Source organism: Ovis canadensis, chromosome 13 (genome assembly GCF_042477335.2).
Source record: "Ovis canadensis isolate MfBH-ARS-UI-01 breed Bighorn chromosome 13, ARS-UI_OviCan_v2, whole genome shotgun sequence".
NCBI classification, from domain to species: Eukaryota; Metazoa; Chordata; class Mammalia; order Artiodactyla; family Bovidae; genus Ovis; species Ovis canadensis.
Window position 1 is genome coordinate 47,069,752 of NC_091257.1, and position 24,738 is coordinate 47,094,489.

Consider the following 24,738-nt stretch of genomic DNA (forward strand, 5'->3'; position numbering starts at 1 on the left):
GTATCAGTCGTGATTAATGACTCACAAAACTCCACATAGCCAAGTCAGATTCTTTTAAGATAAATAGGCCCACCCTTGAACCAAAATGTATATTAACATCCTCCTTTGTCAACAGATAAATAGAACCACATCGCCCTCTGCTGTCTGGGAACCTTGGCTACAGCTCCAACTCTTGCTGAAAATACTGTGTTGTTCTCCTGCTGTTTGCCTTACTCTTGCTTAGAAGAGTGTTTATAGTGTTTTCAGGATGGAGGAATGAATCCGTTCAGTTCAGTCACTCAGTCATGTCTGACTTTTTGTGACCTCATGGACTGCAGTAAGCCAGGCTTTCAAAACTGTCCATCACCAACTCTTGCTTGCTCAAACTCATTTCTATCCAGTTGGTGATGCCATCCAATCATCTCCTCCTCTGTTATTCCCTTCTTCTCTTGCCTTCAATCTTTCCCAGCATCAAGGTCTTTTCAAGTGAGTCAGTTCCTCACATCAGTTGGCCAAAATGGAGTTTCAGCTTCAGCATCAGTCCTTCCAATGAATATTCCGGACTGACTTCCTTTAAGATTGACTGGTTGATTCTCCTTGCAGCTCAGGGACTCTCAACAGTCTTCTCCAATACCACAGTTCAAAAGCATCAATTCTTCAGCACTCAGCTTTCTTTATGGTCCAACTCTCACATCCATGCATGATTACTGGAAAAACCATAGCTTTGACTAGATAGACCTTTGTCAGCAAAGTAATATCTTTGCTTTTTAATATGCTGTCTAGGTTGGTCACAGCTTCTCTTACAAGGAGCAAGCGTCTTTTAATTTCATGACTGCAGTCACCATCTGCAGTGATTTTGGAGCCCAAGAAAATAAAATCTGGCACTGTTTCCTCATCTATTTGCCGTGAAGTGATAGGACCAGATGCCGTGATCTTCATTTCTTGAATGTTGAATTTTAAGCCAGCTTTTCCATTCTCCCCTTGCACTTTCATCAAAAGGCTCTTTAGCTCCTCTTCAGTTTCTGCCGTAAGGGTGGTGTCATCTGCATATCTGAGGTTATTGATATTTCTCGTGGCAATCTTGATTCCAGCTTGTGCTTCATACAGCCTGGCATTTCGCAGAAACTTGGAGGAATGAATAATGGCCAGTTTTTCTTTAAAGGTCTCTTTGCTCCCAAGGACTAATTTCCTTGTGTGTTATTGGCAGCTCTATTCTTACAGATGTTAAATTCATTAAACCAAAAGCTACATAACTTGAGTCCTTTTATCAGATTCTGACAAAGTCCAGGTAGATCATTAACTACTTAGAAAGAAAAATACTTAACTTTTCATAAAACATGCATTTAGTAAGAATATGCTTTTTTGAAGAAACTATATTGTATAAATATTAGCTCATATCTAATGGTTTCAAATAATGAAAATTTGTGCTTTCACAGCTGATTATAAGATGTGTTACTGTAAAAATAACATCTATTGAGCAGCTTCTAAATACCGATAACTTGCATATTTTATCCCATCTCTTTACGTGTATGACAACTCCTTTTTGTAGCTGAGAAAATTAAAGGCAAGAAATTTAAACCTGAACTGGGATTTGAACCTAGGTTTTCTGATTCCAAAACTCGTATTCTTTCCTTTCTTTATATAATGCTACTTGTTGTGCTTGAAAACTGTCTTCCAGTTTTTAGTGGTATTGTACCTAATTTGTTGAACTCTTAAACTCCTAATTTTGTTTCCCTTTGCTTTTCTCCCCCACAACATGATAGTAGCATTGGAGAGTGGAAGGAAAAGAAAGAAGAGTTAGACTTTCAGCCATATTGCTCCATGAAAATAATGAAACCAGAGGGTATGAAATAGTACAAATTCAATCACCTTTAATATCTAATTTTCTCTTGTTTTCCAGGACAGACTCCCAAACCTGAGCCAACACCAGCTCCTCACGACAGTAGGTGTTTCTGTTTTTTCTTTTTAATTAATTTATTTTAATTGAAGGCTAATCACTTTACAGTCTTGTGGTGGTTTTTGCCATACATCAACATGAACCAGCCACGGGTGCACATGTGTCTCCCCATCCTGAACCCTTCTCCCACCTCCCTCCCCACCACATCCCTCTGAGTTGTCCCAGAGCACTGGCTTCGAGTCCCCTGTTTCATGCATCGAACTTGGACTGGTCATCTGTTTTACATATGATAATATACATGTTTCAGTGCCATTCTCTCAAATCATCCCATCCTCGCATTCTCCCACAGGGTCCAAAAGTCTGTTATTTACATCTGTGTCTCTTTTGCTGCCTTGCGTATAGGATTGTCCTTATCATCTTTCTAAATTCCATATGTATGTGTTAATATACTATTTGTGTACAGGTTATTCTTTTTTTAATTTATTTTTTTATTGAATGATAATTGCTTTACAGAACTTTGTTGTTTTCTGTCAAACCTCAACCTGAATCAGTCATAGGTATACATATATCCCCTTCCTTCTGAACTTCCCTTCCATCTGCCTCCCCATCCCACCCCTTTAGGTTGATATAGAGCCCCTGTTTGAGATTCTTAGCCATACAGCAAATTCCCACTGGCTATCTACTTTATATATGGTCATGTAAGTTTCCATGTTACTCTTTCCATACATCTCACCCTCTCCTCCCCTCTCCCCATGTCCATAAGCCTATTCTCTTTGTCTGTTTCACCATTGCTGCCCTGTAAGTAAATTCTTCAGTACCATTTTTCTAGATTCCGTATATATTCATTAGAATATGATATTTATCTTTCTCTTTCTGACTTACTTCACTCTGTATAATAGGTTCTAGGTTCATCCACTTCATCAGAACTGACTCAAAGGCATTTCATTTTATGGCTGAGTAATGTTCCATTGTGTATATGTACCACAACTTCTTTATCCACTCTTCTGCCGGTGGGCATCTAGGCTGCTTCCGTGTTCTAGCTATTGTAAATTGTGCTGCAATGAACAATGGGATACATGTGTCTTTTTCAATCTTGGTTTCCTCTGGGTATATGCCTAGGAGTGGGATTGCTGGGTCATATGGTGGTTTTTATTCCTAGTTTTTTAAGGAATCTCTGAACTGTCTTCCATAGTATCTGTATCAATTTACATTCCCATCAAAAGTGCAAGAGTGTTCCTTTTCTCCACACCGTCTCCAGCATTTGTTGTTTGTAGGCTTTTTGATGATGGCCATTCTGAATGGTGTAAGGTGATATATCTCATTGAAGTTTTGATTTGCATTTTTCTGATAATGAGCGATGTTGAGCATCTTTTCATGTGTTTGTTAGCCCTCTGTATGTCTTCTGTGGAGAAATGTCTGTTTAGGTCTTTTTCTCACTTTTTGATTGGGTTGTTTGTTTTTCTGGCATTGAGTTGTATGAGCTGCTTGTATATTTTGGAAATTAATCCACTGTCAGTTGTTTCATTTGTTATTATTTTCTCCCATTCTGAGGGTTGTCTTTTCACCTTGCTTATAGTTTCCTTTGCTGTGCAAAAGCTTTAAGTTTAATCAGGTCCCACTTGTTTACTTTTGTTTTTATCTCTGTTACTCTAGGAGGTGGTTCATAGAGGATCTTGCTTTGATTTATGTCAGAGAGTGTTTTGCCTATGTTTTCCTCTGGGAGTTTTATAGTTTCTGGTCTTACACTTAGGCCTTTAATCCATTTTGAGTTTGTCTTTGTGTATGGGATGGTGTTAGGAAGTGTTCTGATTTCATTCTTTTACATGTAGCTGTCCAGTTTTCCCAGCACCATTTATTGAAGAGGCTATCTATGCCCTATTGTATATTCTTGCCCCCTTTGTCAAATATAAGGTACTCATAGGTGCATGGGTTTATTTCTGGGCTTTTTATCCTGTTCCATTGGTCTGTATTTCTGTTTCTGTGCCAGTACCATACTGTCTTGATGACTATAGCTTTGTAGTATAATCTGAAGTCAGGAAGGTTGATTCCTCCAGCTCCATTCTTCTTTCTCAATAGCTTTGGCTATTTGGGGTCTTTTGTTTTTCCATATAAATTGTGAAATTTTTTGTTATAGTTCTGTGAAAAATACCATTGGTAATTTGATAGGGATCACATTGAATCTGTAGATTGCATTTGGTAGTATAGTCATTCTAACAATATTGATTCTTCCTACCCAAGAATATGGAATATCTCTCCATCTGTTTATGTCATCTTTGATTTCTTTCATTAGTGTCTTATAATTTTCTGTGTATAGTTCTTTTGTCTCCTTAGGTAAGCTTATTCCTAGATATTTAATTCCTTTTGTTGCAATGGTGAATGGGATTGATTCCTTAATTTCTCTTTCTGATTTTTCATTGTCAGTATATAGAAATGGAAGTGATTTCCGTGTATTGATTTTGTATCCTGCAACTTTGCTAAATTCACTGATTAGCTCTAGTAATTTTCTGATACTGTCTTTAGGGTTTTCTATGTACAGTATCATGTCATCTGAAAACAATGATAGCTTTACTTCTTTTCTGATCTGGATTCGTTTTATTTCTTTTTCTTCCCTGATTACTGTCACTAGAACTTCCAGAACTGTGTTGAATACTAGTGGTGAAAGTGGACACCCTTGTCCCGTTCCTGATCTTAGGGGGAATGCTTTCAGGTTTTCACCATTGAGAATAACGTTTGCTGTAGGCTTATCATATATGGCCTTTGCTATGTTGAGGTAGGTTCCTTCTGTGCCCATTTTTTGGAGAATTTTAATCATAAATGGGTGCTGAATTTTGTCAAAGGCTTTTTTTGCATCTATTGAGATTATCATATGATTTTTATCTTTCAATTTGCTAATATGGTGTATCACATTGATTTATATATATTGAAGAATCCTTGCATCCCTGGAATAAACCCAACTTGATCATGCTATATGAGCTTTTTGATGTGTTGCTGAATTCTGTTTGCTAAAATTTTGTTGAGGATTTTTGCATCTATGTTCATCAGTGATATTGGCCTATGGTTTTCTTTTTTTGTGTTATCTTTGTCTGGCTTTGGTATAAGGGTGATGGTGGCCTCACTGAATGAGTTTGGAAATGTTCCTTCCTCTGCAATTTTTGGAAAGAGTTTTAAAAGGATAGGCATTAGCTCTTTTCTAAATGTTTGATAGAATTCTCCAGTGAAGCTATCTGGTCCTGGGCTTTTGTTTTTTTGGGAAATTTTTGATCACAGCTTCAGTTTCAGTGCTTGTAATTGGGTTGTTCATAATTTCTATTTCTTCTTGGTTCAGTCTTGGAAGATTGAACTTTTCTAAGAATCTGTCCATTTCTTCCAGGTTATCCATTATATTGCCACATAATTGTTCATAATAGTCTCTTGTAATCCTTTGTATTTCTGCATTGTCTGTTGTAACCTCTCCTTTTTGTTTCTAATTTTGTTGATTTGATTCTTCTATTTCTCTTGATGAGTCTGGCTAAAGGTTTGTCAATTTTGTTTATCTTCTCAAAGAACCAGCTTTTAGTTTTATTAATCTTTACTATTGTTTCTTTCATTTCTTTTTCATTTATTTCTGCTCAGATCTTTATGATTTCTTTCCTTCTGTTAATTTTGGTTTCTTTTGTTCTTCCTTTTCCAGTTGTTTTAGGTGTTAAGTTAGGTTGTCTATTCAATGTTTTTCTTGTTTCTTGAGGTAGGATTGTATTGCTATAAGCTTCCCTGTTAGGGCTACTTTTGCTACATCCCATAGGTTTTGAGTTGTCATGTTTTCATTGTCATTTGTTCCTAGAAATATTTGGATTTCCCTTTTGATTTCTTCAGTAACCTGTTGTTTGTAGCTCCACCCATTCAGGCGCTTAGAGGGCTCCCTTGCCTGGGGTCCTTCTCTGTTGTTCAGCACATCAGGAACATAGAGGGGCTCCCCTAGCTGGGGTCCTACTCTGTAGATAGGCATGTCAGGCACTTAAAGGGGCACCCTGGGTGGGGTCCTACTCTGTAGTTAAGTGCATCAGACATTTGATGGGCCAGCCTCTCTATTGTTCAGCTGCTGATGCTGGCAGATGGGGAGAGAGAGGCTATGGTGATGGCTCTGCCCGCTATGCATGATTCAGCAGTATCACCTTGCTTCCATGGTGGCTTTCCTCCACAGGCATTTCCTCCCACAACCTCCTCCTTCACATCCCCTCGCCATCTCTCCACAGTCAACAGGAACCCTCCCTCACCTTGGGATTGCTCCACAGTCCCTAAACTCCAGCTCCCAGCTGCTGCGCCTTCCACAGGACCTGCGTCCCTGTCCAGGGTGTGTATAGGTGCAGCAAGGACTGTCTGATTCTCATTCCATTTAGGTTGCCACAGATCAGCTGTTTCACTCTGAGCCTTAAATGTTTCTCCTCTTACTCAGACAGCTGCCCTGATGTGGGGATCGGACCCCTGCTTCAGTTCCCCCACCCACGGAGGGCAGGTCCAATCCTACTGACACTCCTGCTTTCCCCCCTAGTTCCTTCCTCCTACCGAGTTTTGCGTGGTTCTGTGTATTCTTTTCCGCTGCTCAGGTGCTCCTGTCTGCTCTCAGCTGGCGCTCTGTATGCACTTCTGTGACTGAAGGTGTATTCCTGATGTATCCGTGGAGAGAGATGTACTCCATGTCAACCTACTCCTCTGCAATCTTGTTCTCCTCCTGCCTTTTTTTTCTTTTCTGATATTCATAGCTTTTTTTTTTCTCATTGCTTTCTCAGTGGGGTGGGTGGGGGGGAATACTTACCCTGGGAAGATAGAAGAGATTCTTAATATCTTTGAGAATCTTATGAGAACTTGCATCTCCTCCTCCAGACAGATACTGACATGCACAAACATCAGGCATGTTAATGCAATTTCTCAGTGTTCATGAGTCAAATCCAGGGGCCTCATATATGACTTTCCTATAGCTGCTGTAATAGATTACCACAAATTTGGTGGCTACATGCATTTATTCTCTTACAGTTCTGGAGGTCAGGAATATGATCTCAGTTTCCCTGGGCTGAAATCAAGGGATGGACAGGACCATGCTCTTTCCAGAGGCTCTAAGGGAGATTCTATATCCTTGTTGTCACCGGCTTCTAGAGCTGCATTCCTTGCATTTGTTGGATAATGGCCCACTCCTTCATCATCAAAACCAATGATGTAGCATCTTCCTTCATTTGTCACAAAGCCACCTTCTTCTGTACTCACATCTCCCTCTGCCTCCCACTGTAAGGATACTTATGATTTACATTCAGGGCCTACCTAGAAAACTTAGGATAATCTCTCCATCTAAAGGATTCATGTCAATGTGTGAAAACCAATACAGTATTATAAAGTAAAATAAAGTAAAAATAAAAATTAAAAAAATAAAGTTTTTAACTTAATCGCATCTACAAAGTACGTTTTTTTCTGTATAGCATTTACAGATTCCAGATATTAATACCTGGGTATCAGGACTTCCCTGTTGATCCAGTGGCTAAGACTCCATGCTCCGAATGCAGGGCCGAGGTTCGATCCTTGGTTAGGGAACTAGAACACACACTGTCACAACTAAAGATCCCAGTGTATGCCACAACTAAGACCCAGAGCAGCCAAATAAATTTCAAAAACAAAAAAGACCTGGGTATGTTTTGGACTCTTATTCAGCCTGCTACAGCACAGAACCATAGAATTCTTTGGTTGGGAAGAAGCCTTGGAGGCTCTCTGGGTATGGGAATTCCATACATTGAAGCACCAAAGTACATCTGTTAAAACCTCTTAGTTGCACTGAGATGAAAACTGCTTTCTCATGGCTTCTACTCTTTGACTCTAGAACATCTGGGTACATGTATGTTAATCATTCCAGCTCTGTGATTCTTTGAAGAATGTAACATTGGGAGTTCTCTTACCCAATAATGATACATGGAACTTAGTTTTTACAGAGTTGTTGGAAAGTAGATATCTGGGTTTAGGTAATTCAGTCTGTATTGGCATAAATGTTCTGCTCCTTCTGAGTTCTCCGAGTTGCAGATACCTCTGAAGGGCTACTCTGCCCTTTGGACTTTTGTGTAGCTTACATACCAGATTCTTGACTTCATCTAAGTAAAATTCATCACCTTTTTCCTTTATTTTTCAGATCTACCAGTCACTGATGATGGGTGGGTTATTTACAAAGACTACCAGTATTATTTCAGCAAAGAGAAGGCAACCATGGACAAGGCACGAGAATTTTGCAAGAGGAATTTTGGTGATCTTACTTCTATCCGAAGTGAAAGTGAAAAGAAGTTTCTATGGAAATATGTAAGAATGTGATTAAGAATGAAATAGTAACATGTGATAAGCAACAATAATGTCTGCAATTGCTACTTCACAGTGCAATTTCCAATTATGTGCTGAATTTGAACCTCCTAAGGTCAAGAGTAAAGATATGAGTCCCAGGGGAAGGGAGGAGGGTGTTGGCCATCACATAAGTGAATGACTTGAATGCTGGAATATTCAGTGCAGAATCATAGAACCCAGAAACAGTGTTTAGACTTTTGGGGAGGACTTACTGGGCTTTGGGAGAATCCAGACTTCATGGCTTGACTTCACTAATTTTGTTTTCAAAGGTTATCATTCTTAACTAGTTGTTACATATCAGTCCCGAACCCTTGTGTACAGTGCAAGTTGATTATTAATTTATGTCTTAGTTGGATTAGTCTCTTGGTCAATAGATAGTACAGCTTGATTATTCATATAAAACTGTTTCTTGACTATACTGAAATTTCAGCTAACAGTGAAAGTATAATTGATTTTTTTTCCAAGCATCCTTCACTCACTCTTCCTCTTTAAAAACCTTCATTGTATCTTTATTGTTATCCAGAAAAGAGGAAAGAGAGAAGGAAAAATTAAACTCAACAGTAATGAAAGAGTAAGAATTCATTTCATTATGAAGGTTTTGGAGTGTAGTCTGATTCATCTCCATCTTCATAGATATACCATGGTTTGAAATTTTCAAGATATTTCCTAATATTGCACCATATATATGTGGATGGAGAAGTCTTTCCTTAGACACATAATCCCAAATGATTACTATGTTTAAAACAATATCTTTAATAATATCTAATTACTAATGGTATTTGATATTACAGAGAATGTCTTAAGATATTTGCTATATAAATACAGGTTGTTACATAATGTGCATTTTTTCCCCATTTTATTTCTGTGAAAAACATTGAATGTACAACAGAGTTTCTCCTTGAATGCCTCCTTAGAAAAGTCCCTAACAGCCTGTCTCATTAACCTGTAGGTTTTATTTAAAATTTGCTTATCATATAAGTAAAGATTGAACTATATGTAAACTTACATGTTCTAGGTGAACAGGAATGATGTACAGCCGGCATATTTTATTGGCTTATTGATCAGCTTGGATAAAAAATTTATGTAAGTAAATCAAAATAAAACAACTTTACTAAGGACAATGATGTGATGAACACTAAAGAGCAATTTTCAGACTTTCTTTTTGCTAAATGCATTTTAAAAAGTCCTGCTGGGCTCTCAATCTACAGAGCATCTTTTTAAAAATTAATTTTAAAAAATCCTTTTAAGTATTTTCAACAGTATAGTTCTCAGATAAACAACTCAAGCTCTGATTGAAACTTACAAAATGTCACCTCTCTGTTTTAGGAGGTCATCAACTGTTAGTAAGTCATCTATTAGGAAGATGTATTACCCAGATATGAATATTGAATTTATTTGAAAAATTATTCCCATTGGACTGTCTTTGGTGCCCAGAACCAATTGTGACTGCTATTGCTGTTTTTGGCAAGAAAGACCCAAACTCATTCTGATTATTATTTTTTTTAAAGATTTAGAAATTAAAAAAATTTTGACTGCTCTGGGTCTTCGTTAGAGCATGAGGTGCACAGGCTTAGTTGCCCCTTGGCATGTGGAATCTTAGTTCCTGACCAGGGATGATACCTGTGTCCCCTGCATTGGAAGATGAATTCTTAACCACTGGACCATCAGGAAAGTCCCACATAAATTATTTTTAAAGATCAGGATGTTTGATGTTCCTTTGGGCAAGCATCCATTTTAACCACCTCCAAAAGAAAAGGTTGAATTCAATGATCTCCTTTCTCTTTCCAGCTAATAGCCTCAGAATTTCTATAATTTATTGGCCTACCTATCAGAGGGCTTCCCTTGTGGCTCAGTTGGTAAAGAATCCTCCTGCAATGCAGGAGACCCCAGTTTGATCCCTGGGTTGGGAAGGGCTTCTGAAGAAGGGAAAGTCTACCCACTCCAGTGTTCTGGCCTGGAGAATTTCATGGACTGTATAGTCCATGGGGTTGCAAAGAGTTGGATAGGCCCGAGCAACCTTCACTGTCACCTATCTTAGAAGAAATCAGAGTAAACATGAAAATCAGAGAATGGGGCCCAATGAGAAACTCTATGTTCTCTGTCTCTCTGTGGGTAGTTTTGTTTTGTGGGAATCATGCCCAAGAAATACTGTGGGAAGATATTTACTTCGAGTCAACTTCTGGGGTAACTGGGAATCTCCATTTCTTCTCTCACTTCAAGAATGAAAGCACTTACCTCTTCTGGGGAGGGAAAAGAAGGCAGACTAGTCAGGTATCCGGTTGCTACAGGAGATCTCAATGCCCCAGGAGCACCAGCTACCTTTCAGGGGTTCCTAGTGGTCTCTGTAGAAATTTCTGTTTCCTTTGCTTAAGATGCTATGGTCTCTTCATCTTAATTAACTTGCTTGTTCCCACCACTAGGCTGTAGCCAACTCTTGTAATTAGATTTTTGCCTAATACCTGAATTTTCTTTTCCAGTTGGATGGATGGAAGCAAAGTGGATTATGTGGCTTGGGCCACAGGTGAACCCAATTTTGCAAATGATGATGAAAACTGTGTAACCATGTATTCAAATTCAGGTAGACACGATCACAATCTTCTTTTTAAAAAAAATTTTTTTGTTGTGGTAAAATTACATAATATAAAAGATAATATTTTAACCATATTTAACTATACAGTTCAGTGGCACTAAGTACAATTCACACTGTTGTAAAATCTCACCATCATCCATCTCCTGATTTTTCACCTTCCTAAACTGAAACTCTGTCCCCATTAAACACTAACTCCCCATCCCCCATCCCCCCCCACCCCAAGCCCCTGGCACCTACCAATGTACTTCCTGACTATGAATTAGACTCTTCTAGGTACCTCGTGTAAGTGGAATCAAGCAGTATTTGTCTGTACCTAAAGTATATTGGAATGCATTTTTAAGGTTAACTTAATATATATCCCACAAACAGATTATACCTTCATTTTCCCCCCTGTGCTATACAGTAAGTTCTCATTGGTGATCCATTTTACTCTTGGTAGTGCATAGATGTCAATCCCAATCTCCCAGTTCATCTCACTCCACTTTTCTCTCCTTGGTGTCCATACATTGGTTCTCCATGTCTGTGTCTCTATTTCTGCTTTGCAAACAGGTTCATCTAATACCATTTTTCTAGAGTCCACATATATGCATTAATATACAATATTTGTTTCCCTCTTTCTGATTTACTTCACTCCGTATGGACCTAAACTCTAGGTCCATCCACGTCTCTGCAAATGGCACAATTTTGTTCTTTTTTATGGCTGAGCAGAATCTGCTCTGTGGTGTGATGGGTCATTTGCTACGTCCCTAGGCTAAAAGTAGCAAGTTGTGTGCTTACATCAGATAAGAAAAGAAGAGAGAATGAAGAATTCTAATTTTAGCAACACAACTGTCCAATTTGTAAGGTGAATGGATACTATATCCTTTCTTCTTATAAACAAATAAGCTAATGAATGACACAGTCTCCTCACTTCTTCTCATTTTATGAGACATTTTTTATCTCCATGTCTTTATCTGTAAAATGGGAGTAACAACAGAATGTATCTGATGTCGAGAAAATTGAGGAGATCATACATCTAAACTACTAAGCAAATGCTTATATATATAAAGTTTAGATATCATTAGATTATTATTACTAGGAAGTCTGGCTATTTAAATAATTGTGTAACACCTAATGTAGTTTTTGCTCATAGTAAGTGCTTGATTAAAATTGAACTATTACTGGTTTAAGTGAAAGCTCAAAAGGTTATCCACATAGATCTTTCTGGTCTCTTGTGTAAATGATGTTTGTAGTATAAATCATTTTTGAGAATCCTTATATAATATAACCACATTTTTTAAAGTATTTTTAACTACTATATGTAAAATAGATAAACAACAAATCCCTACTGTATGGCACAGGGAACTATTTCAATATCTTATAATAGCCTATAATGGAAAAGAATCTGAAAAAGAATATATATATATATATATTCTTATGTATAATTCTTATATAATCCTCTTTTTCAGATTCTTTTATATAGTATATATAAAATGGAGTCACTGTGCTGTATACTCAAAACAGAACATTGTAAATAAACTTTACTTCAATAAAAAGTTGTTTGGGGAGAAAAAGTGGTTTAAAGGTAAATATGTAAATCTAATATAACTATACTGTTGTTTGTCAGGATTTTGGAATGACATTAACTGTGGTTATCCAAATGCCTTCATCTGCCAGCGCCATAACAGCAGTATCAATGCCACAGCTGTGCCGACCACAGTGTCAGTCCCAGGAGGTTGTAAAGAAGGTTGGAATTTTTACAATCACAAGGTACTAAAAATCTAGCTGTAGCCCTGGCTCTGGTCAGTATGGAGAGTGACAATGCAAATCTTTCAGCTTTAAGTTAACTTTTGCTTGCCTCATCACTTCAGAGAATTTTAGGCAAGAGCTCCCATGTTAAATTCTCTATGGGAATTGAGAGTAGACTTGAAGATATTATCCAAATACACAACTGCCTGTTGTCCCAAGGGGGAAAAAAACTAACTTTTTTGTTCTCAATTTCTGATTGGTTGTGAGCAAATATATATTTAGCTCTGAATCATTTTCATTTCTTTAGTACACACTATTATCTGTATGTAATTCCTATGTTTTTTTTCCCTTCCATCCCAGTGTTTCAAAATCTTTGGATTTGTGGAAGAAGAAAGAAAAAATTGGCAAGAGGCACGAAAAGATTGCATAGGATTTGGAGGAAATCTGGCATCCATACACAATGAAAAAGAGCAAGGTGTGTGGGCTGTTTTATAGCCAGTGATGAACATAAATATGTAATTTTTTCCCTAAAAAAATGGTAGACTGTTGCTTATAGTAAAAGATTTTTTGGTTTTCTAGAGTAAAGTCTAGGAAGGAAGAACAAGCTCTTATTAAGAACTATTTTATTAGTTGTAGGCACTGTGCTGAGTGTCTTATGTGTAAATTACCTTTCCATTTTTATAACGAATCTATTGAAGCAGGAATCATCGGTCCAGTGTGAATGAGGAAGTGGTGTTCAGGAAGTCTTAGGTCAAGGAGCTTGGTGGGAAAGGGTAGGACTGGGAATCAAACTGGGTCTTCCAGCTTCAGTTCCATCGGTTTCTGCCAAACCAGTTTGTTCACAAAAGAGCCAAAGAAGTAGAGGTTTTCTCTGAATAAAATTTTTAAATTGTTCATTTTCCATTTACTACTCTTCTAGTCACTTGATCCTATAATTTATAATTCAGTAAAACTAATTTTCCAATACGAACATTGAACAAATTGAGAAAAAAATCTGATAAAACATGAGGATAAGCCAGAGCTTTAAAGAACAGGAGGAGGAAACATACCATTTCCATATAGCAGATAGTAAAATTCATTATATTGTTGTCAATAGGAGGTACTTGACGCCTTTCACTTGGTCTTTTGGGGGCCACTTTATTTGTAGATTTTTGCTTAGTTACTTTTAAAAAGATGTTGACCAACTGCAGGCCATTCAGATGAAAGTTTTGAAATCACAGCTAGCCATGAGTAAGAACTGTTTGAAAGACCCTAAATTTCACAGTCAGAAGAGATGTGAACTTTGAAGGATTGTCCCATATGACTCGAGAAGGAAGACTTAGAACCCATGAGGGGCAGTTACAGGGAAACAAATTTAATCTCAGAATTAGGAGCTTATTCCAATAATTAGAGTTAATTGGATGGGTTGCTTCATGCATTTTTAAAGGACTGTAAAAATGCTTATATTAGAAGGTACTCAAGTGGGTGCTGCAGAGTCACATATGTTGATTGGTATATAGCCTGGAAGATGCTCAATAAATATTTATTGTACAGAGGAATTTATGCAGATGTTGTGGTGGGAGAGATATGGACTGGATGGTTTCTGAGTTCCCTTTTGGTTCTGAGGTTCTTTGGCTTCCAAAATCATTTACTGGGAAAAAAAAAATGGTTTATCTCAAAAAACGTAAGAAAGAAGAAAGACCTTGGAACCCTGTGTGTCACTCTCCCAAGTGTTAATTTCAGTTCATGAATGCCACCATGTGCTTTTTTGGAATGCATTCTACACTAAATCAACAAGCTTTTTCTGAGAACCTTTGACAAGTTCAGCAGCTTGCCAGATGCTGGAACAAAAGTGTCAAACCATAGCACACAATAAAAAAATTCAAGAGTATAATATTCACATTTCTCTAACCAGTCTACCACATTTTGGGCTTAGCTACCCAGCAGAGAAACACAATAATTGATTTCCGCTCTTAACCACAAAGTTCTGATTCCTGGCATCACAAAATTAGAACCTGAGTAATAGAGATGTGCAGAAGGAAACAATTTTCAGATAAAATAACATTATTCCTGGCAAAACAGGCACACGTTGAATTCTTATTGTAGTTCTTGGCAGAAAACAAGTCAGTGTCGAAATATTGGCAGGTAGAGCTTTTCCACATTTCATTTCGAGTTGGGGATAGGGCAAGAGTTATGATCTTGTTTGGGAAATAAAAACAAACTATATATCTGTCCATGCGCTTTTCTTTCTGAAAATATTAGAATTTTTTCTTTACTTTTAGTTAATTGAGAAATAAGCAAATTTCTGAGCAGGGTGATGGCATCTACTTTTCTGCTGAAGATTAAGCATGTGGCAGTGGCCCTTCTATGGAACTGTTTTTTTTTTTTTTTTTCATGAATAAACAGATAATCTCTGTAGGCAACCTGCTATTTTACCTTTTGTATTAGTAACGCAAGTGCTTAGTCATTTGGTTTCCTGTTTGCATTCAGGAGTTGTGTTTAAGTGTGTATGTTTGAAAATTGCCCTATAAAGCAGTGACACCCCCCCCCCCCCCCCCCCCCCCCGCCGCCAACCTTTTGGGCACCAGGGACTGGTTTCATGGCAGACAATTTTTCCACGGACTGGATGGGGAGGTGATTTCGAGATGATTCAAGTGCATTACATTTATTGTGCACTTATTACATTGTGATATAATGTTAAATAATTAGATAACCCACCATATGAAAAATCAGATCACCAGGCATTAAATTCTCATAAGGAGCATGCAACCTAAATCCCTCACATGTGCAGTTCACAGAAGGCTTCACACTCCTATGAGAATCTAAAACCACCACTGATCTGACAGGAGGTGGAGCTCAGGCGGTCATGTGAGCAATGTGGAGCATCTATAAATATAGGGAAACTCTGCTCACCTTCTGCTTGCCTCTTGCTGTGTGGCCTAGTTTCTAACAGGCCATGGACCAGTCTGTGGCTCAGGGATCAGAGACCCCGTTGTAGAGTCAAGGTTCTTCCAGTAGGTGTCCCTCTTGCCCTAGGTGTCCACGGCTTCTGGCGGGAGAGATTGCTGGCCTCAGAAGGTAGCTGCTGTGGTTTGGGAGGCACGGGGATGGGCTACTGGAGAGACGATGGGGAACTTTACAGCTTCTGCATATTTGCCACCATCCTTTCTGCCACAGAATTGGTAAAGAAGCAGCAGGCCATGTTTGTCCTACCCTCTCTAAACTTCTCTAGAATTTCTCTCCCAATGATGTGAGCACTTAGCACCAGGATGCCCCCTGGATCCAAGTACACTCACTGGACATGGATGGCTGCTGACCCCTAGGAGTTGGCCACCATGGAGGAGTCCTTTGGGTTTGGCAATCCAAGGTGGTGATCATTTGAGAGCTTAATGCTTTTTTATTTTGACAGATCGTTTTTGAACTTTCCTGAATTAAGAGCTCTTTTTGGCCCCCAGTTGTTATAGTCAGATTATCTTATTTATCTAATTAGGATACCTGCTAACTCATAAGATGACTGCTTGTATCAGAAAAAATGTTCTTCTTCATGCAGGATGGTAGGCAACCACAACACAGATCTGGGTGTACCAGATGGAGAGTGGGGCATGGGTTGGATTTTAGCTGCCCCTTCCCCAGTGCTCCAGTGCCCCTGAGCAGAGCACAACCTATACAGCTGTCTGCAGTGACCAGGGTAAAACCTAGACTTTTTATTGTGAGAAGCTTTTCAAAGTCCAAAGCTGAAGTGATAACATGCTGGTCAGGATAGAATGTGTTTGTTTTCATGGTAAAACTTTTAAATGATAATAAAGACATTAATCATGTGCTTTGTATTTGTAAATTCATGTATTTGGAATTTTTTTGATATTTGAGTATTTCCCCCCAACGTTTAAAAATTATCTTGTGAAACTTTCTTTCAGCGTTTCTTACATATCATATGAAGAACTCCACTTTTAATGCCTGGACTGGGCTGAATGATATCAATTCAGAACACACCTTCCTATGGACAGATGGACGAGGAGTTCATTACACAAACTGGGGGAAAGGATACCCTGGTGGGAGAAGGAGCAGTCTTTCTTACGAAGATGTAAGTATCACTCTCAGGTCACCTCTCTGTACACTATCAGTTTGCTTCAGGTCACCATGGTAGTGTTTAATCTTCTGTGAAAAATCTACTTTGATCTGATTCATTCTTACAGATTTTAACTGTTTCAGACTGAACCAGCCTTGAACAAAGGAATATAAATTCAGTTAAGAACTCTATCTTTAGGTTAAGGGTAGGAGGAGATGGTGATGGTAGTGCGGAATAGGGAAAGTCAGCTCCAACATGGGCTTATGTTGTAGTCAGCATGTACACTTGAACCCAGAGTTACCGATGTTCTTTGCATCAGCTGCCCCTGAACTCCTGAAGCTGTTGTAGTATTTGGGATATAGTTACTACTCCTGCTTCTAAAGATATCACCATCATCATCATCGTGACTGAGCTACCGTCTGCAGGGTACAGACCATGTACCAGTCTGCTAAGTGCTTTTGTACACTCATCTAAGAGGCAGACGATGGATTCATTATTTCACTACTTTTGATCTTATATCATTAAAGCCACAGGGACAGCGGAGCCTGGTGGGCTGCCGTCTATGGGGTCGCACAGAGTCAGACACAACTGAAGCAACTTAGCAGCAGCAGCAGCAGCAGCAATCAATGTTAAATGCTATATTAGGCATTTCAAAATACATGAAGGCACATAAGATTTTATTCTTACCTTGAAGAAGCTTACACTTCAGCTAGATATCAAGTCTTGTACAAGAAAGAAGACTGTAACAGAATGAAAATGTGTAATGAGAAGAAGCTATAAAGCATGATAGCAGTTAGGAGGAAAGAAACTTACTATGGGATGGAGTGATTTAATCACTCCATATCTATGGAACATATGCAACATGTCTATGGAAGTTTTCCTCTGGAGGGAAGAAGGAATATGAGGAAGAATCAGCTATGGGTCTTTTCACTCAAGACATTTAAAACACAATGATTAGGGGAATGTGGCAAGGGGATGGGGGAGTCACGTTAAGTGGGAAAGGTGAATAAAGTCTTCAAGAAAAAGACACAAGCTGGGTTTAGGCAGGACTAAAGGGCTTTGAATATAGCAGGAGTTTCATGCAGAAAAGAGGTAGGAGTCAGCTTTAGAGAGTGGAAAACAGAATTTAGAGAAATTTAGATGCTCTAGGAAAGAGTTTGGACTTTGTCAAATAGGCAACAGCAGCAACAAAAAGTTTGAGCAGAAAAATTGATTTGATCAGGATGGCATCTTTATAATAATTAATTTGGTTGCTGTGTGTAGGGTAACTATATTCTGGTTATGGGTAAATGATCTTCTGAGGAGAAATTCTTTGAATCCTTATTACATAAATGAGGCCTGAAAAGTAGAATGGAGTGAGATAGGGTTTTCTTAGAAAGACTTCATGGATGAGTGATAAATTTTATTTAAAACAACAAAATTCATTATGGCCCAGGTTTTTTTTTTTTTCTTTTTTTTAAGAACATAATGAAAAGGAGAAACAACAGAAACTAATCTATAAACTGACCATACAGGGCAAAAAATTTGTTAATTTTTGTTAGTTTTTTCCTATATTTTTTTCTTAGCTTGTATAAAAATATGAAGTTTATATTTCACACACAGAAATCAACACATGTGTTGTTACAATTTCAGAGCTTTTAAAATGAAGAGGATTAGACAGAGTTTGATAAAGAGAGTGGGAGAGAAATGTTCACATGCATTTTGCAGAGGAAATATGCTTGTTCTGTACAGTTTCCTGGCTTAGAACAGAGATGCTGAGCCAAGATAATGAAAGATAATAGCTAAGAAGGGAAGAGTGGAGAATCTCAGAAATGTAGGATTAGAGGGTTCCAGATAGCTAAGGCTCATGGGATAATGAGGCTGGAGGCGGGGAGGCTGAGAAGATGACTCTGGCCATAGTGAAAGGTGTGGTAGCTTTCTGGGCATTTCTGATAGCAACATTTCTCAGAACCAGCCCCCAAATTTAGTAAGCTCCAGGAGTTGATGATAGACAGGGAAGCCTGGCATGCTGCAGTCCATGGGGTGGCAAAGAATTGGACACGACTGAGCGACTGAACTGAACTGAACTGACTTAATTTTCAATTAAAATAGCGAGAGTTCAGTGTGAGGGATCTGCATGGAAGTGGCTGCAATTGTGTGGAAAGTCAGGATGAATCGAACCTGCTGTCAAAGAATTGTTGTTGTTCAGTCACCGAGTTGTGTCGAACTCTTTGCCACCCCATGGACTGCAGCATATGAGCTCCTCTTCCTCCACTGTCTCCTGGAGTTTGCTCAGATTCATGTCCACTGAGTCAGTGATGCTATCTAACCATCTCATCTTCTGCTGCCCCCTTCCCCTTTTGCCTTGAATGAATTAGGATGGTCATAAAATTTGGAGGTTAGGGATTAGGATCTTTTTTTCTGCTTTTTAATGATTGGTTTAATAATAGTTGGTCCATATTTGGCTTTTTTTTTTTTTTTTTTTGCCTTCCATGACTATACAGGCTGACTGTGTTGTTGTTATTGGAGGGAACACAAGGGATGCGGGAAAGTGGATGGATGACACCTGTGACAGTAAGCGAGGTTATATATGTCAGACACAACCTGGTAAGTCCTAACAGACCTCACCAGCCTGTAAGAGGGGGCCCTTTTACATATTTTTTAAGAATGACTTTCTTCTCAATTTTGTTGTAAGTCTTAGACGGCTCTAAAATTTTTTTTGCTTAAAAAAGATGACCCCTCGTACATCAATATGTTTATTTGATTCACACTTTCATCCATGGATGCCTGTGACAGACAAAAAGGATATTTTCTGTAATTTATTGATGAATGTGCTCACTCATCTGTTACCAGAAAATCTGCATGGATTAAACTTGAAGTTGAAACTTTTTCTAATTTTGATAGAAATTTGGGATGTTTGCTTACCTCTGCTTAAAAAAAAAAAAGAGTGGAGACACCTCATTTAAGTTCATGTAATTTGAGAACCATTGACCCCAAACATCATATATTCTCAGTATTTGTTCTGTATTCTATTTTTTTTGAAAAGCAATTGTCTTATTTATAAGGCCTTTTTTTTCACCTTAGGAAGCCTGACTATGGTTCAAGGAAAATAGAACAGATATGTAGATATTGACAAAGAATCTAGATTGTAGTTATGTACATTTTAGTTTCAAGTGAAATTAGAAAGTGTTTAGCTACTTAAGAAGAGGATCAGAAAATAAAAGATAGGTTAGAGACAAGTGTTGGAGATGAGGTGGGTTGTTGTCACCCTGGGCAGAGCTCTTAGAGGAGTTTGAGTTAGAAGGTACATGCTGTCCCAGATCTAACAAATCCCCAAATCTAACTCAGGGAACAATGAGTGAAAATCGCTAAAGGTATCTTCAGATGACTGGAATTTCTGCAGAAATTCTAGCTTTCTATTGACCCAGAAGCCAGCCCAAGCCACGGTCGCATCTCCCACTTTGTTATGCCCTTCAAGCACCAGAACCTTAGGCCACCAGTGACACTTCTGTGTTTCTGGTCTTGGGGAAAAGAAGGGAGACCCCTTCCAAGGGTGAATGATAATCCCTAGACTTACTTAAAATCATTTTTTCCTTCTTCCTGTAAACATAAGAGATCAGATATTTGCTGCCAACAAAAGATATCTTTAAGATTTTTAATGATTTAGGTTTAAGGAAAGGTTGACAGTATTAAAGTGAAAAATTCAGAATATAAAATTTTACAGACTATTGATGATGCAAAAAAACACTTTGAACTGTCTTAAACAAATAAGAACATAAAAGCTATGGGAATGCATCAAAATAGAAATAGTGGATATGTGTGGGTCGTGGGATTAAGAACTTTAGTTCCTTCATTGTACTATTGTATTTTTCTGGATTTTTAAAAAATTTCTCTCTCACACACTCTCTCTATATATATATTTACATTTATATATATTATATAATACCTCTCTCTGGATATATAAAAATTATAAGGAAATACTAAACTATTGAGGTGATTAAATTCTGAGTAATTTTTTCTCATTTTTATGCTTTTCTATAGTTTCTAAAATTTCAGCAAAGAACATGTGTTCAGTATTCTTTTAAAACACTGTTGTTCTCGAAAATTCCCTGATGGTCCAAAGATTAGGACTCTGTGCTTCCATGGCGGGGGGCACAGGTTCCATCCCTGGTAGGGTAACTAAAATCCTTTAAGCCATGTGGTATGGCCTTAAAAAATTTAAATAAAATAAACAAAGATAAAATAGTGTTTTTATTCATATGAATATGTATGAATAAAAATGAATGACTATATTCATGTAAATATATAAAGATATAGAAATAAAGACATGAATGAATACATGTGAATATATGAATAAAAAACACACAATCCATAACACATGTTCCTTGATGAAATTTTGGAAAATACAGAAAAGTATAAAAAGAAAAAATGACCCATAATCTTAGCACCTGAAAATACCTCTCAAAAGTTTAGTTTTTCCTTGCAATTTTTTCTATGAATGTTTTAATAAATAAGCTAATTAGACAAGAAAGCTAATTTCCTGGCTGCATATAGCCTTTAATAAAGCTTTTTAAAGCCTTATCTTAAGCTTCATTTGTTACTTTTAGCAGACCAAGGCTGTTCCAATGATAGTAAGACATACCCAGCTCTCCCCAAGCTGGGAAAGATAGGACTTGACTTCCTGCTGGATGTAAGGATCCTGGGCTGGGGCTCTTGGGCTAATGCTATTGTACCAACACACGATGGCAGCAACAGCAGAAGAAAGGGGAGGTTGCCCTCCCTCTTTGCTGAATCAAAATTGCTGCCTTTGAGTCATCAAAGGAAAGTTTGGCATTTGTGGGGTGATAGAACAAGGCACGTGGTGGGCTGGGTTGGTATACAGTGGAACAGATCAGAGAACTGGCCACGACAACATTGGTAGGCAAGGATACGTGGAGCCCTAGATCAGAGTTGGCAACCTTTTCCTGTAAGAGACAGATTATAAATATTGCAGGCTTCGCTGTCCATAAAGTTTCTGTTGCAATGACTCAACTCTGCTGTGATCGTGGGCGATCATAGTCCATAAACAAGTGAGCGTGGCTGAGTTCCATTGAAACGTTATATATGTGCACAAATTTGAATTTCATGTAATGTTTACATGTCACAAAATGTTGTTCTTTGGTTTCTTTCCCCAACCATTTAAAAAACTCATGGGCTATATAAAGACAGACAATAGGCCAGATTTCACCCTCTGGCTGTTACTCACTGACCTCTGTTCTGCTCTTGGGCATCCACTAAGGCACCCAGAAACAAGATTTTTTGGGGGGTCTTGATCAAAGTCTGGGTGGGTCTAGAGTAGTTTATTAGAAACCCACTCTAAGAGATTGAGGAGGAAAGATCAGAAAGCTAGAGTGACTCTAACTTGCAAAGGGTGCAGTTTGGATAAGGCATGGAGATAAGATGCTCTTACTCAGCATAAGAATAAAGCTTGATCCTGACATCAAGGTTAAATGAACTGGCAACTGTTATATGGCTTCACTTCAGAGCATAAACCAGTCTCTTGAAGGTTCATGAATCATTGATGAAGTCACACAGATGAAGTCAGATAGATATAAATGCAGATTCCATGGGTAGAATGGAACAGAATGTGGGAGGGGAAGGAGAAGACTGTTCTCAACCTTAATATTTAATCAAGGTGGAAAAAAAAAAGATTAGTATTGATGGGTTGATAGACATCCTCTAATTTGTGGGTTTAAACTGTGGCATTTCTTTCATTCAAACCTTGGGTCTCATTGTATTTACAAGTCTTTTTGGTTGTATAGTTTAGAAACTTGATCATGTATTTTTCTTAATATTCTAAATAGAGTTTAGAAATGACTTCAATCAGGCATACTGATTAAAAAACAGAACTTTGTGTTCTCATTTGAAATGGCACATGAAAACGTGTTTAACACTCAATGGTTTGAATTTGGGATATTTAGTTTCTTTTTAGGATGCATGAAATATAGAAGTCATGTGCTGATGGCACTCAGATTGTGTTTAGTGTTAGTGAAAATATTTCTTTTTATTCCAGACCCTTCCTTGCCGAGTTCTCCAACAACAACTCTGACAGATGGTTTTATTAAATATGGTGAAAGTAGCTATTCACTTATGAAATTAAAGCTGCAGTGGCATGAAGCTGATAATTATTGCAAGATGCACAATTCCCACATTGCTAGCATTCTAGATCCTTACAGTAATGCTTTTGCCTGGATGCATATGCAGACCCTGAATGAGCCTGTATGGATTGCCCTCAACAGTAACTTGGTAAGATGCTGGAAACACGCGTAACTTGACATGACTGATAAATGGTAATTGAATCTGATTTCTCTTCTGTTCATTCTGTTGAATACTTGTTATGGGAGAGAAACTGCTACCTGGAGCCTATTATACAGAGAGAGGTAAACCAGAAAGAGAAAAACAAATATTGTATATTAATGCATGAATATGGAATCTAGAAAAATGACACGAATAAACCTGTTGGCGTGGCAGGACTGGAGATGCAGACGTAGAGAACGGATTTGTGGACACAGTGTGGGGAGGGAGAGGGTGGGGCAAACTGAGAGAGTAGCATCGACATATATACACTACCGTGTGCAAAACAGACGGCTATCAGGAAGTTACTGTCTGGCCCAGGGATCTCGGCCAGGTGCTCTGTGACAACCCAGAGGGGCGGAGTGGGAGGGAGGCTTGAGGGGGAGGGGATTTATGAATACTTGTAGCTGATTCATGTTGTTGTATGGCAGAAACCAGCACAATATTGTAAAGCAATTATGCTCCAGTTAAAAATAAATAAAAAAAAGAAAAGAAAACGATACTAACATATATGAGACCCAATTTTTCTACCGCATGGTGCCTTCAAGGATCTGGCAAGTTAGTGATGTGTGTCCGAAATCAAACTAAGACTTATCCAACTGATATTAACTCTCATATTGCTTTTGAATGTTACAGTTAGATTCTGCATCTATTCAGTTTCATGTATTAACTTAAGTTTTTGTAGTGTCATGATTACAACTATGCCTTAGGAGTGAAAGAAAACATCAGGGGCATAGTTCCTGGGTAATGAGCGGTTCTTCTTATTTTTTGTGGTAAATCATTCTTGAGTTGTTATCCTTTCTGAAGTTGTGCAGCTTCTATTCATATAGGATAATTTTCACTGCAGTTAATTCTCTGGATTCTATAACAGAAAAAGAAGGTTGGCAGAGGATGGGGTAGAATGAAGGATGAGGTTCAGAACTAAGAGTGGTGCTGGAGGTGCCAAATTTTTCCTGTAATGAGTCTTCTCTGACACCATGAGATCCATCTCTCTGCCACCCATATGTCTATCCATCTAACTAGTCAATTAATAAACTTTCTAGTACAATAAACAGAGATGTCAATAAGTAATTAAGAGATAATACAAGTGTCAAAAAGGGGTATAGACAAAGTGCTTTGACCTGAGAGAAAAAAGGTCATTTGTGCCAGGGGAGAGGACCAAGAGAGCTTCTCAGAGAAAATTAAACTTTATAGATATAGTCTAGGATGGTGGAATGTAAGGAAGGAGTACCAAGAAGAGAGAAAAGGATAGAAGAGGATAAAACTGGAAAGCAGACTGGTGTCAGACTATAGGACTTATTCTACCTGGATGCAGAGATGGAAATTGTAGTGAACATTTTAAAGTAAGTAGTTCCAGATGACCTTATTTACAAAGCAGAAATAGAGACACAGAGGTAGAGAATAAACATATGGACCCTGAGGGGGAAAGAGAAGGGTGGGAGGAACTGGAAGATTGGGATTGACATAGATACACTATTGATACTATGTATAAAGTAGGTGACTAAGGAGGAACTACTGTATAGCACAGGAAGCTACTCAGTGCTCTATAGGGATCTAAATGGGAAGGAAATCCAAAAAAGAGGGGCTATATGTATACATGCAGCTGACTCACTTTGCTGTACGGTAGAAACTAACACAACATTGTAAAATGACTCTACTCCAATAAATAAATAAAATGCAGGGAAAAAATCTAAGTAATTCCCCAGTGATTTCTGTGTTTAAATTTAAGCACCACGTTTTTACATCTAGGTTGAATCTATTTTTAGATTTGACTAAATTTGACTATTTAACTAATTTGCATACTAATGCATATATTTTCTTCTCACAGCTGTGGTTGCA

General features: G+C 38.1%; 1 protein-coding gene across 1 annotated transcript in view; it reads left to right on the plus strand.

Annotated features, from left to right (window-relative positions):
* MRC1 (mannose receptor C-type 1) overlaps positions 1-24,738 on the plus strand; it is a 112,795-nt gene that overhangs the window by 68,421 nt on the left and 19,636 nt on the right. Inside the window, exons 16-24 of the mRNA XM_069547602.1 lie at positions 1,880-1,921; positions 8,022-8,185; positions 9,240-9,307; positions 10,702-10,802; positions 12,421-12,563; positions 12,903-13,017; positions 16,436-16,602; positions 19,071-19,173; positions 22,619-22,851. Of these exons, the coding sequence (XP_069403703.1) occupies positions 1,880-1,921; positions 8,022-8,185; positions 9,240-9,307; positions 10,702-10,802; positions 12,421-12,563; positions 12,903-13,017; positions 16,436-16,602; positions 19,071-19,173; positions 22,619-22,851 (1,136 nt within the window). The remainder of the gene's footprint in view (positions 1-1,879; positions 1,922-8,021; positions 8,186-9,239; positions 9,308-10,701; positions 10,803-12,420; positions 12,564-12,902; positions 13,018-16,435; positions 16,603-19,070; positions 19,174-22,618; positions 22,852-24,738) is intronic.